The following is a 13,567-nucleotide window of genomic DNA, read 5'->3' as shown; positions in this document are numbered from 1 at the left end:
ACAATATTTTTAGTACTATTGATACACTTACCTTTACAAGTTCGTAATGCTGGATACCATTAGTGCCAATATCAGGGTCTACAGCAGAGGGAACTGGGTAGCGTGAATTGATGGCGGTGTTCTCAGGGATGGAGATGTTAATGACAGTAGACTGGAAAAGTGGAGCATTGTCATTGATGTCTTCAATCAGGAAACGGATCTTCACCAGCCTGAAGATCTCATCAGGCAGTACTGCTACCTCTATCTCATAGTAGCAGCGTTTCTCAGTGAATAATCCCGAACAGAGCTTCTCACGGTCTATGCGGTTGGAGGTGGTGAAGATCCTGCCAGTGTCAGCTTCGACCCGCACCAAAGGGACATCTCCAGTTTTATACACAGGTTTAAACTGGAGCGGGGAGGAAAGCTTGATGTTAGGGTCCAATGCCAAGTCCAAGTCCTTTCGCAGGTTGCCAATCTGCATGTTTTCAGGAATTTCCTCCCGTATTGTATATTCTTTCTCCTGAGCCCAGGACTGCAAGATGATGCAGGCTAGCAAAACCACTAGGTTTGCTTCGGACACCAAGTCCATATTCATAAGTGGAGAGAGCCTTCTCCGTAAGGCCGTAGTTCTGATTTAAAGAAGGGGAAAAAAGAATTAGTGAACTATAGCCATGGTGGGCCACATTTTTTGTTGCATTCACACTCTCAAGGTTCCTAATATCTAGTTATTTTTAAACAGTGCTGTAAAAATGATAATAATAAAAACAATGTATATAAGTAATCATTTATTGATTCTAATAGAACCTGCAGGAGTGCTGAAATGGACTGGTATTACAAGTGTGGTTAACAAAACAGCATTTTTTGTAACTGATTTCTACAACATTTTTATATATACAAGTTTATATTGTATTAAGTTTATCAAAAAGAAAGTAAAAACAATGTATATGTCTCAAACAATAGAAAGTATTTGATTCTTTCTTTGATCAACAATAAAAAATGTCTATGTTGGCATCAACTTAATTCCTCTGTGAACAGAATCCTCTGTCACAAAGCTACATACTGTAGCTTCTCACAGCTGCCCTCTGTTATTCACTATCGACTGCATCGTTACTATATTCAATTCTTAGCTCAATCCTTCCCTCAAACACCCATTCTTTCTTTCTCGGTAACCTAAGGAGAACCTAAGGAGTTTCTGTGCTGAATAAGACAAAATCTGGTCGGGAGCTAGAAAGAAAAGTGACTTTGGTGGCAATGAGTCACAGAAATAAAATCAGCTCCCACCTTGCTTTATGAGTTTTGTCACCTTTTGTGATGCCTGTTTGACACCTTTGTCAAAAACGTTAATCTAATGCATTAGCACAGCCTTACCCAATGTCTGCTTTTAAATGTATTTTACTGTATTCTGGCTATGTATTAATACTAGTTATGCACTTTGTCTTAAATATCTCTCAATTTTTGTTTTCTGTGTTTGTTAATATAAGATAAATGGTCCATTAACCGCTCAGATTAATCTGGACTTAAGTATGACTCAGTGCCTTGAGCCACAGTTGTTCTGATGTTACAAATATAGGTCATAAAAAGAACATAAAGGTGATCTTAAAAATAAAATGGGATTAAATATGTTCTGGTGGGTTGTTATTATTCTCTCTTGCCAAATGCCCATATTATTCTTGTTACTGTTTATTATTCCTCTGTAAATGTGTAAAAAATATATATTTTTACTTTCTTTAATTCTGGATATTTTGAAAAAAAATGTTTATATACAGTCTAAATTTATTAATACACCCATAATAATAATAATAATAATAAGAATAATAATAATAATAATAATAATAATAATAGTAACATAAAATAACAGAAAGATGTACAATTGGGTATTGTTTCTTAAATTCTTAAAATATATTATCCAGAAATCTTAATAGTATTACACAGAGTAAAGTCACAGCTAAAATCCTGAATTCACACCTTGGCTACAGTAAATATTGTTTTAAATAAAATTTAACAAAAACAAGTCTAAGGTAACATTCTACTTTTTGGAAGTGCAAGAAAAGCCTCTGGAACCATACAGAGGCTTCTGAAAGTTTCCTGTTCCTCTGGGAAAGGAGATAACGCACAGAAAGCATTCAGTAGTAGCAGACATCATCATGATTAAGGTCAGAGAGCACTTCGAAGACTGCAGGCAAATGAGCACTGACTTCTACATATTGGAGAATGGCTATAAAAGATCTAAGTTAAATACAAATTTCTAACCAGTCCATTATGCATGGATGCCAGTTTCTTAGATCCTGGGCAAATACAGTTTCGTTGCTGAAAGGCCATGAGTTACATGTAGGTGCTAGGCAGTCTGGCTCTTTTAGAACATTCAGTACACACCGAATGTATGTACACTGTATTCCAATTTAAAAAAAGAAAAAAATAGTACTTCCCACTAAAAAATCTTAGTTATATCATTGGTAACTGAAATTATTATTTCCTTGCTGTGGTTTTAGTGTAGTGGAGTGGTCTTCAAAGTACAGATATATTGTATTATCTCACATGCGGTTATGAAGCAGCATTAAAAAATTATGCACTGCACATTTCTAAGAGATACTGTACATTTCTATGAGATACTGTACTGAAAGCAACAGGAGATATGACACAAACTGAATTTATTATGTCATGTGTTTAAGAAAAACATTGTTACAAAATTCTACCATTCCATAAAGTGTCTAATTTTTTATCCTGTATGATGAACATCTCTTTATTTTTCTATGATATTGTTAATTACAACATACATTTGCATACACTAATACAGCCTTGCATTTCTTTACTGAAGCATCTGAGAGAAGTATCTTGCTCAATGGTAAAAGTGCAGTGGTTCAAACAGAATTTAAACCTACATGTACAGCATTCCAGTTTCTTTCTTCCAGAAAGAGAAGAACAGATTTGGTGGAAAACCTGAAAAATTAATTAAAGCTGTTTTTATGAGACAAGACAAGGAAATACGAATAACCCTGTTCTCAAAATCATTGTGATAATCCAGTTTATTTTATATCATAATTCTTTGTATACTGAACATAAAATAAAGCCATCACAAATTCAACAAATTGACAAATTTATTATCAGGAAAATGACTAAGTCATTTTTGACATCTGACATTATATTGAACAGGATTATCAATGGTGGACCTACTTACTGTGAAAATGATAGGCTAATAATGTGTGTTGCCACTGTTGGAAATAAAACATATATTACAAATGCCGTTTTATGGGAAATCTGTACTTCCTCTTATTATCTCTAAGCCCCAACTGCCACATCAACCCTGCTCATGCCACAAAATTATAATGGGATTCAATTCTAAAGAGTACGACATCTGCAGCATAACTGTGACATTCTCATCTTCCAAGAAAGTCATTTTTACAACAACAATATAAGGATCATGCTTTGTGTGGAATGTGGTCTCATCAGGAGTCTACAGAAAATACAGCAAGTGAAGTTCCAGAACTTGATCAGTGAAGTGTAGTGTAGTTGTGAATATATGTGGAGAGCTGCAGTATCAAGGCACTCCTGCCAAGACCATCACACTTGGACCTCTCCATTGATCTTGGCAAGGTTTTCTGCCCTGCGGTCTTCACGATCATGGCCTCTCATTGACAGGCTGTGTTTGGCTTTAACATCTTGCCAGATTATAATTTCCTAGCTATGAACATCCATGGTGTCAAGTGTACTCATTAATTCCATCATTGTTTGCTTAATAAGCAGGGCATATTAGATTCAAGTTATTTATCTTGATTTTCACAAAGCTTCATATTCAACCAGTTAAATCAACTCATCACCTGTTGCCATTCAATTCTTCTCACTAATTTAGTACTTATACAATTGTCAAATTCACTGGAGTGTATAACAGTCATGATCAATCAATAAATGTTATGTCATAAACATTTAATAATGATAATTTATATTAAAATTATATAAATCATATAATAAAAATAATGTAATATTTTCTTCTGATGCTCAGTATAAATATTTTTTCAAAGTTAAAATGAAGCTCATTATAGTTCAGTGTAACAAACATTTTTTGGTATTTACATTATATTCATCAATATATGGGTTTCCCGTTTCTTTAAGTATAGACGTATAACTGTGCAGATAACAAATCAAGTTTTCACCTTTTTAATTTAGTCTGTGTATAAGCTGCTTAGAAAGGCTGTAAGTCCATGTTAAGACAGCAAAATCTATAAGTCACTCTTGCCGAGTGTTCTAAATAACAAAATCACATTGAAAAAGTCATTTTAACTGAATAGAGTACAACTAAAGACTTACTTAAGCTTATTTTTCTCACTCAAAGTTTAGAAACAACATAAAATGCTTGTATTCTCTTTAAACAAATTATTGACTCATGTTTTTTACAAGACAACAGTTTTACACCCTTGGTGCTACTATAAAAGTTACCCTTTTTCTTTTTAAGAATTCTTCACTTTAATGAGTAAATAAATGGCATCAAATATTATATTGAAACAACAATAATAATTTATACCACCTTTAAAAGCAAAGATATCAAACTGCATTACTAAAAAACTCATTTCACCATGAAAACATTGAACATTATTCTGAAAAAGAAAACTGTACTCTTTTACTAACAATGAGATGATTCAAACTAACCTTACTTCTTCCCTGTAGGTAATTATCTACTGAACTACTTGCACTGCAAAAAAAAGTCTTATTTGTGGGGAATGTCCGAACTGCTGGATGATGTTAAGGGAGATGCGAGACTTGCATTTCATAGCCATGTAAAGTAACAGATATGTGTTTCTGTGCACTTCAGTCAGAGAAAAATATTCTCCAGGCCTGAAGATAAATTAATTATTTTTATCTATCTTATGTTCAAATTTAATAAGTTATTTAAGTCACATTTGTGCATACATTTCGCATGCAAGACTGTTTCTAAAAATGAAATATTACTAAATAAAACCACCATCCCTGCTTTCAGTATTTTTGTATTTTGAGTCACAGAGTGATGATTTTGTTCTGCATACATAATAACTAATCTTTCTCTGGAGCCATTATCTAAGAGCTTTACTGTGCACAGATCAGTTTACATGATGATGTGACAGATATTTCTGCCCATCTTTACTATTGAAAACATACAGCAGAAAATCAACCTTTCCTTCTGATACTTAAGTTTGGATTTCTGGCATGCATTGGACAGATTTTTTTTGCTTTAAATAACAGCAGGTTTATGTTTTATAAAATAAAAGAAATCTAACATAAGGCAAGTATCTAAAAATTAGGTTTACTTTACAGGTGGTGTAGTTTACTATGTAGCACAAAGTATACACAAATTATGTATGCAAGACACCCTTTAAAAATACACATATATAAAAACAAAAACAAAAGTATGTACTTTTTGAAAAATCCAAATTAAATGTTATAATAATCACACAAAGCTATTTTTAATTGTAGGAATCAAATAAAAAATCATACTAAATATCCAATACAGAAAAAGTTATGTGAATGGGTCATTAATTATAATAGTAATTATTATAATATTAATAATCAAAATGCACATTAATACTTAGAAAATAAGTATCCTTTTTTACAGAATTATGGGTTTGCAAAGAAAACAATATTATGCTTTGTAATTTTGAAATGTATTTGTCATTCTACAGATCACAAATAGAATCTAAAAGAATTTGCCTGAACAAAAACATTTTTCCTAACCATTCACAGTTATGACATTATAAATAGATAAAGGCCATCAACAACAGTATGCTGCTAAAACTAAATGAGTAATGCAGAATCTTCTTTTTTTGTATTGTAAGTACAAACGGTATGCCACTTTTAGCTGCCTTTGTCTTTTCAGAACTGAAAATCATATAAAACGTATTATGATTTGAAAACAAGTCTCATGAACTTACACCCAGTTAGGAAGAATGGCAATAAATTAAAAAAAGAGGCTGCATATACACAGCACAGACAAGAACTGGAGAAGCTTCAAACTGTGCATTGTCAGAGGAGGGTGAAGTATAATCTACTTACAGAGATTCGCAGACTGACAAGGCAATTAGCAAAGAGAGAGACCGCAATGTAGCACTGATGTGACTTGCATGGGATTCGAAGCAAGCAACTGTAAATATACCCTGCTTCACAGCACATCAAGCACATACTGAATTTGAAACAGCAAGGCAGATCTTGGGCAGTCTGACAGAAAGGCCGACTAAAATTATCCATTAATTCCTCTTTAGGATCTACCACCTTGCAGTTTCTTTATCGACCAATCAAGAAAGACAAGTGGATGATTCTTCTTAAATTTGTAAAACTCACAATGGTCCTTGGAGAGGCTGTTGTCAACTTATCAGCACATGCCAAAGTACTCTGATGATGAATAAAGACCATAATGCAGTGGATGCTGCCAAACCCTCAATGGCACCAATGCTGGTGTGCCTCAGAATGCAGCAATCTTTTATTCCTCCAGACAGAAGTGTAACCTCTCCTGTTCTCTGGTTTAGGGTTTAAGAATTGAAAACATATTGTACCATGGGATTGAAATCAATTATCTTCCATGGAACATGAATGTAATGTAAGCAGGGGATGAAAACTGTGTGCTCCCTGGCTCTGTATCCCTGGCGAAATGTGTAGGAATAGCTAAAAATAAGTATATTATACTACAGAAAGGCAGATACAATATTTCAAGCTGCTACCATAAACCCACTTAATATGAAAGTAATGCTCATTTGCGCAGCTTTTATACATGTACATTTTTAACCATGAAACACACTAATGTTCTTTCCTCAATGTATCTTGTATATAATCTACATTAACTACATCTGAACAAGTAATAAGTTTATTCCATGGTGAAAAGAGAAGAAGAAAACACAACGTTTTGGCTGTGGTGCCTTCTTGGGTGTAAGAAGGCACCCGAAGAAGGCTCCACAGCCAAAACGTTACGTTTCCTTTCTTTTCTTTTCACCATGGAATAAACCTATTACTTGTTCCTTTGCCACCTACGCATGCTGACACAGCTACCCACCTGAACTATTAACTACATCTTATCTAAACCTTATAAGGGTCATCATCACCTTTCTGTTCTGAAGAACTGTATGAAAAGAAGATTTTTTTGTACTCTTCTTGGTATCTTTTTTCCCACCAACAGTCTATTTATGCTCTTAGAAATCACGTGTATATAAAGCAAAGTAATAATGAAACACTAATGGCTTTATGATAACCTCCACCTGACAAAATGTCCTTTGTTACAATGCATCGCTTAAGCTTTATGTTTTGTTTTTCTTCGGGGTGGAGAATAGTGTCTGATGACCTTTAGGTACAGAGGGACCAATTTATGTTTACCTTTACAGGCATATATTTTTAGTTGGCTGCTACAGGCAGCAAAACTTTATTCTTTAAAATTGAATAATAATAAATTTCCCTACAGTAGAAGACTGAATTTATATTTTGCTTTGTTAGATATTGTTAGATATTATTTGCTAATAAAAATGTTTTATAGAGGTGCAAATAATACTCCTGTGCTGATTTTAAAGCACTTTTTTATGCATTACGTCCCTCACCCATGACTACTGAAACAAACAAAAAAAAATTATATTGCTGTTAAAAATAAATCAATACATTTAAGTATACAGTATCAACTAGTCCCGTGCTGCATAATTCCAAAGCCAGAAGACTATAGGCAACTACACTAATGCTTGAAACAATCAGTGGCACAATATGAGAGTAATACTTATTTAGCCCCTAGAGGGCAGTCCAAAGGACCTGGCAAAGAAATACTAAAGGTACTGCATGGTTTAGAACTGCGGTAATACATTACTCTTCTATGCTCATTCTTATGCACCATAAGACAATATATCGGAAAACATCACATTGTTTTAAATTGCAGGATATGTATCTCAGGATATTGCATAATATTAACCATACCCTCTAATGCAAACATTAAGACCATGTAATAAAATGATCTATCCACCCATAACAAATAAATCGGTCCTGAAGAAAAAAAAATGAAGCCAACTGATCACGATTAAATTCTGACATTCTAAAGAAGACTGCTATGATTTAAGATTAAATGCATTACAAGCAGCCCACAAAAGATTCCTACCGAAGACTAAATGTCATGACGCCAATATATTCCTATAATTTCAACCACATTTAATCTTTGAACGATAAAACAGCACATAATCCAACAATGAAGAATTACTGTTGATAGTTCATTGAACCATATTTCATATTACATACATTACAGACATATATTTTAAAAATATCTAGTTTTACTTGGTAACTAAATATTTTCCAACATATCCTGCACAAAAAACTTGGATTATATACATTAAACAATTATTCAGAGTGACCAACATTTCACTGAAATATCATAGAAATCCTTTTAATGAAAAATATTTATTGTAAATGTTTCAACATCCAGTCATTTGCTTGCAAGTAATCATAAATTACCAATGTTTCAGAAGATAGGCACATTTCTAAGCCTGAATGAAAGACTAAGTGAAACAAAAGGAAGATGCATTTGAGGCTAAGGAACCCTGGAACACCTCTGGAAAGGAATTGTTTTTCACCTCGAGGTCTAAAATCTGTGATTCCATATGGGACAGGAAACACTGTGCTAGTATTTCGATGGTGTTCTTCCCACAAACCCCCCTTTCCATTCCAATTCTCATCCAAATCCCTTTAACAGAAATGTTTGATACAGAGAACAAGAATTATTGACCCTCATAACTCTTCCCCCACTTTTGTATGATCTAGATTGAAGCAGCACATACACTATGTAAAAGACTTCTGCTTCATATCTTTGATCTCCTTTCTGCAAGGGCTGTGGTGTATGAAACCAATCTGTGGAGACAGTGTTCCACTGCACTTAAATTATCCCTGTATTTATGGCAAAGTGATTTGAGTTTTAGGCTACATGAGGAAAAAAGGCTTAAGATGACACTTTAAAAGGAATTGTTACAAGTGATAAAAAAAAACTTTCTTCCTTGATTAACTTGCCAGATATATTTGCTAAGGACAAAAGGATATTTAGGTCAAAAACATATAAATTCCCCTTTTTAGAGCCCTACTTCCAAATAAAGACAGATATGTCTACAAATAGAAAGCATATAGTTAGATACCGCAGAATGAGTGTTAGTACCCTCTTAAAATATACCTGTTTTTCATAAACTAGTCCCAGTCCACATAAATGTAATCTCCAAAATTTACTCTCGAGGATGTCAGAATCATCGCATCTATGAGGAACCATGTCAGCGTAGCAAAATGCAATCCGTTTGACAGTTTTCTTTAAAATATTGCAAACTATAAACTGCTGTACTACTGCCTCAGTAATGATAAAATAAAGGAACTTGCATGCCAGTGCTTTACTTAATAAAAATACATATAATTAAAAACTAAAGTGCCACATGTCGTGATTCATTTACTTACTATTTTGCATGAATGACAAACTTAATAACAGATAGAGATGGTTTTCCTTTAGAAGTGTTAATCCAGTGGATACTGTAGGTCTTTCTATAGGTGTTTTATATATACCGATAAGAAAAGAACAAGAATTAATTAATATTTCCCAAGAAAATATATTAGTAGTGCTTTATTCATAAAGTGGGGTGACATCAAATTCTTAAGGCCAATTCTTTTGGCCAAGAGCTTACTTTACTTAAACCGAAAAGGCGATATTGAAACTGTTGTTTGCTTAAGTTTCACAAAATAAGTGTATATTATAGCAACATCAATACATTCGTGAGCTTTTTAAGGCCTATGTTATCTAGAAGTGGGGTTATCTATGTTTATGTATTCCAGTGTGGTAATATAAACCCATCAGTAAAATGTTCTTCATGTATTATGTATAAAAATTCAATATCTTTCATCAAAGTACAAAAAAGAAACATCAAGGTACAATTACAAAAGATGAGATAAAGACATAACTGAAGGCGTACAAAATGAAAATTTAAAATAATTTCCTTATTGTTGAGTCTTCTCCTCTGTCTGGCATCTGTTCTCATGGCATACAGTGCACGTCAATTGCCAAAGACATGAATGGACAGAGAAAAACTATACAAATGTAAATGTATTGCTGCCTCTTATTTTTTCAATTAATCTCTGTTTAATAACATCGGCAATTTTAACAGACAAGAGGCATGTTTCGAAAGTTAACAAAAACTTATAAAACAATGCTCACGTCCTGTTTCTACTACAGAGGAACATATTCAAGAAGCCTTCCCATCCTCCTAAATTTGAGATCATCTTTTGATATGCATTTACATGGCATCAAGTTGCGCAGAAGTGAAGTACTGTAACTGTACCCCTTAAATAAAGAGAAAATAAAATAAAGGAATAATCACTATTGCTCTTTTATTTTTTTTATAATTATAGTTGCAATAATATCAAAGAGACTATTTCTATCAATTTGAGTGCATCTACAAATTAATATATACACTTGATTATCAGACAAAGCCACGTGGAAAATTGTTTTGTAAAACTCGGTTACAAATTTAATCTGATTATTAAAATAACTACATTTGAACTGCTGTTTCGGAAGTACAGTTTATCTACTGAAGACATATCTAAGTCACTAAGTCTATCAATCGGAAATGCATCGTGTATATAACTGTAAAAAAAAACGTGTACCAAATTAACCTGCATTTAAAGTAATCTAACTGAATTACCACAATAAATCCCAAAGCAAATTTGGAAGCAAGCAACTGCGCCGTAGACGATGTGCAATGCTAAACGGCTTCACCGGTCACGTTTTGCTGCTGTTTATTTCTTAAACAGCCAAATCTCCTATGTTTAAATTGATAAAATAGTAATTATTTTTATCTGGACTATTTTAATATAGTTTTTTCAACGTGTGTTTAGCCTTTTATTTTTTAGCATCTTCTTTGCTTCATTTTGCTTTCATTTGACGATCGAGTTGAGATATTTATATTAGCATAAACCGCCGGAAAAGGCTATTTTAAATACATCATTCCGGTATCGGACGAGACCCATGCTGACACTGTAGACTGACGCTGCTACCGTTGGTACCAGCGGTCTTGTCACTAACCATTTCCAGAGCGCTATTTTCTGCAATCATACAATTTCGCAAGTGATAGTTGATGATTTCCCCCGTCCTTTCAGCAAAGTTCAATGTACAATTTACCTCACTTTACCTCATTATTAAAAGTGTAGTTAATTTTGTAATAGTTTTATTACTGCTGTTTTTTGACGTTATATCGGATAAATTGTACATGATCGCTAAACCCCTTTCCCTTTTATCAGTCAGAGACTCGTCTGTGCTAACAGCAAGAACGATATGCTAAAGAACAGCAGACAGATTTGCAGTTTTCTGTAATATGTATATAGATGATATCTTATACATAGACTGCAAACCATAAACTAATCAAGAAATCGGTTAACATACGGATTCGGAATTTTGTTTTAGTACATATTTTCAATGTTGTTATCCTCAAAAGTATCGTTTATGCAAGTGCCTTCACTCCACAGCATCGCCTTCAAAATCGGCACACTTCATCTCTTCGAGTTCTTGTTGGATGATGCGCAAAACAGCATTAACTTTCCTTATACGAGGCTATTAATTTTCTAAAACTGCCTTGGGTTCACTGCCAGTGTTATTAATTCTTAACACACAAATTACGTGTATGATCAATAGTGCACATACAGAATATATAATGAATGTAAAATACTGCACTTACCTTGAATTCCTTTCACCAAAAGCGGTAAATTATTTTCAAATCCCTGGCACGTACTGGCATCAGTGCTTTAAAACATTCTGTACCACGCATGGGACTGAAGCGCAAAAAGATGAATTTATGTTCCTCTCTAGCAACAGTAAAACATAAATCAAATTAAATCCCACTACTGAAAAAAAACGTAATTTAAGAAGTCTATAGTCCAAAATTACAAAAAAATCACTGTAAATGTTCTTTAAAAAAACGGATATCTCCTCTTCAGGCAACCTGTTAAAACGTAATGCAATTCCAAGTACAAATAATGATACCGGTGTTCCAAGTCGCTACTGAGTACAGGGGACTTCAAGTATTCTTGCTATTAGTTCAAGACAGTGATATCACTCATTATAGTCCTCTCCCTCGGTCGGTACAACTAACAGTTGATTTTACTCGTGCAAATCGGAATTGCATCCCCGATTTATACAGGAATTACTGTTTCAAAATTGCTGCAAATTATTATAGATTTTGTTATTTTTTTCTGTTGAGTATTTTCTTTTCATACATAAATGCACGCCATATGTTGTTGTTTTTTTCAAAATGTATGAGCAGTAGTTAGTGCTGACGACGTCCGATGAAGCTAGCTGTGAGAGCGCCTTGGTGCAGCTGTATCATCACTCTCAGAAGTTGTTGATTAAATGTTGCAAGGGTTCTGTGCGTAAAGCTCTAGCTTTCTCAGTTGTGTTAGATGAACTCAGCCCCTTTGTACTGCCGGCCACTCCTCCTCTGTTGACATCATTGTCGAAGGAGGGACCTAGGCCTAGAATACAAATTATGTATTTTTTCCTTAAAGCCATACTCGCCTGTTTAAAAGGAGGTGGCAGCGCTTCGCTTTAATCAGAGCTTTCTACGAAATGTATTTTTTGCTGGTTTAACTTCGCATGTGTATGAGAGGGGGCAGTGTTCGCTTTGCTAATAAATGGTGATGCACATGTACGGAGAAGTGGTCATTTTAGTAATGCTTTGAGTGTGAGGTCGTTGTTAAAACGACATACTAAAGAGTCTTGGAACTTATGATATCTATTTGATTGTTTTATGTGGAGCCGATCGAGTTTTTTCTATCTTTTATCTTTTTTGTCGAGATACTAAAAAGCTTTTATAACAGGTTTTTGAGACAAAAAAAACATACCGTGCAGAGAAAAACAACAACATATTCCTTCTACACTGATTAAGTGAAGCCGATTATACGGTATGCGGGCATTGGGATTTTATGCATACTGAAGAAGTACTGATAGTAAAATGTAATGCAAATCTACAGTAATTGTTAATAACATTTGATTTGAAAAATCAAATACATTTTAAGAGGTTTTTTTTTCTATTTCTTTAGGGGTGCACTCAAAAGTGCATGAAGCAGATCTCTGAAATCAGCACAATGAGATTCCAGTTAGCTGCTCTAACACTAGCTGCAAGGTCAAGGATCCAAGTGAAATGAGGGGCTGAATAAAAGGAGTTTCATAAAGTTTCAGCTGGTGCATTGTTAGAGCTAAGTCTGTAGAGAAAGGCTCTTTTCATGCTGAACTTGATGATGATATTATGCTTCAATATTGCATTTGCACAGTTACTGTGCAGTACAGGTGCCTGCAGGGCACGCATATGGAGAGCAGATATTATGTGCCAGCCTGAGTGCGTGTCTGTAAAAGATAAACTAGTTCAGTTTGTGTCGGCTATTTTTATATGTCAAGCCTTTGTCTACACAACATTTAGTAATGAACATGGCTGAATTTACCTTGACCAATCTCCCTGCATTCCTTCCACTCCCTGGCAGTCCCATGGGACCACTGGTTTGAGAGTTTTGAGACGTATTTATCAGGATTGGAGAGTTTGACCAACACCAAATGTGGACTGCTCCTACACTGCCTTGGGATTGAGAGACA

General features: G+C 34.2%; 1 protein-coding gene across 2 annotated transcripts in view; it reads right to left on the bottom strand.

The window, feature by feature from the left end:
• The window catches only part of pcdh11 (protocadherin 11), a 481,629-nt gene extending 469,277 nt beyond the window's left edge, over positions 1 to 12,352 (bottom strand). For both annotated transcript variants that reach the window (XM_015351117.2, XM_015351119.2), the window contains exons 1-2: positions 11,661 to 12,352; positions 32 to 608 (exon numbers count right to left, since the gene is read on the bottom strand). In XM_015351117.2, coding sequence (XP_015206603.1) covers positions 32 to 574 — 543 coding nt within the window. In that variant the 5' untranslated portion in view covers positions 575 to 608; positions 11,661 to 12,352. The remainder of the gene's footprint in view (positions 1 to 31; positions 609 to 11,660) is intronic.
• Between the last annotated feature and the right edge of the window lie 1,215 nt (positions 12,353 to 13,567).

Source organism: Lepisosteus oculatus, chromosome 8, assembly GCF_040954835.1.
Source record: "Lepisosteus oculatus isolate fLepOcu1 chromosome 8, fLepOcu1.hap2, whole genome shotgun sequence".
Taxonomy (NCBI): domain Eukaryota; kingdom Metazoa; phylum Chordata; class Actinopteri; order Semionotiformes; family Lepisosteidae; genus Lepisosteus; species Lepisosteus oculatus.
This window is presented reverse-complemented; position numbering and strand designations above follow the sequence as displayed.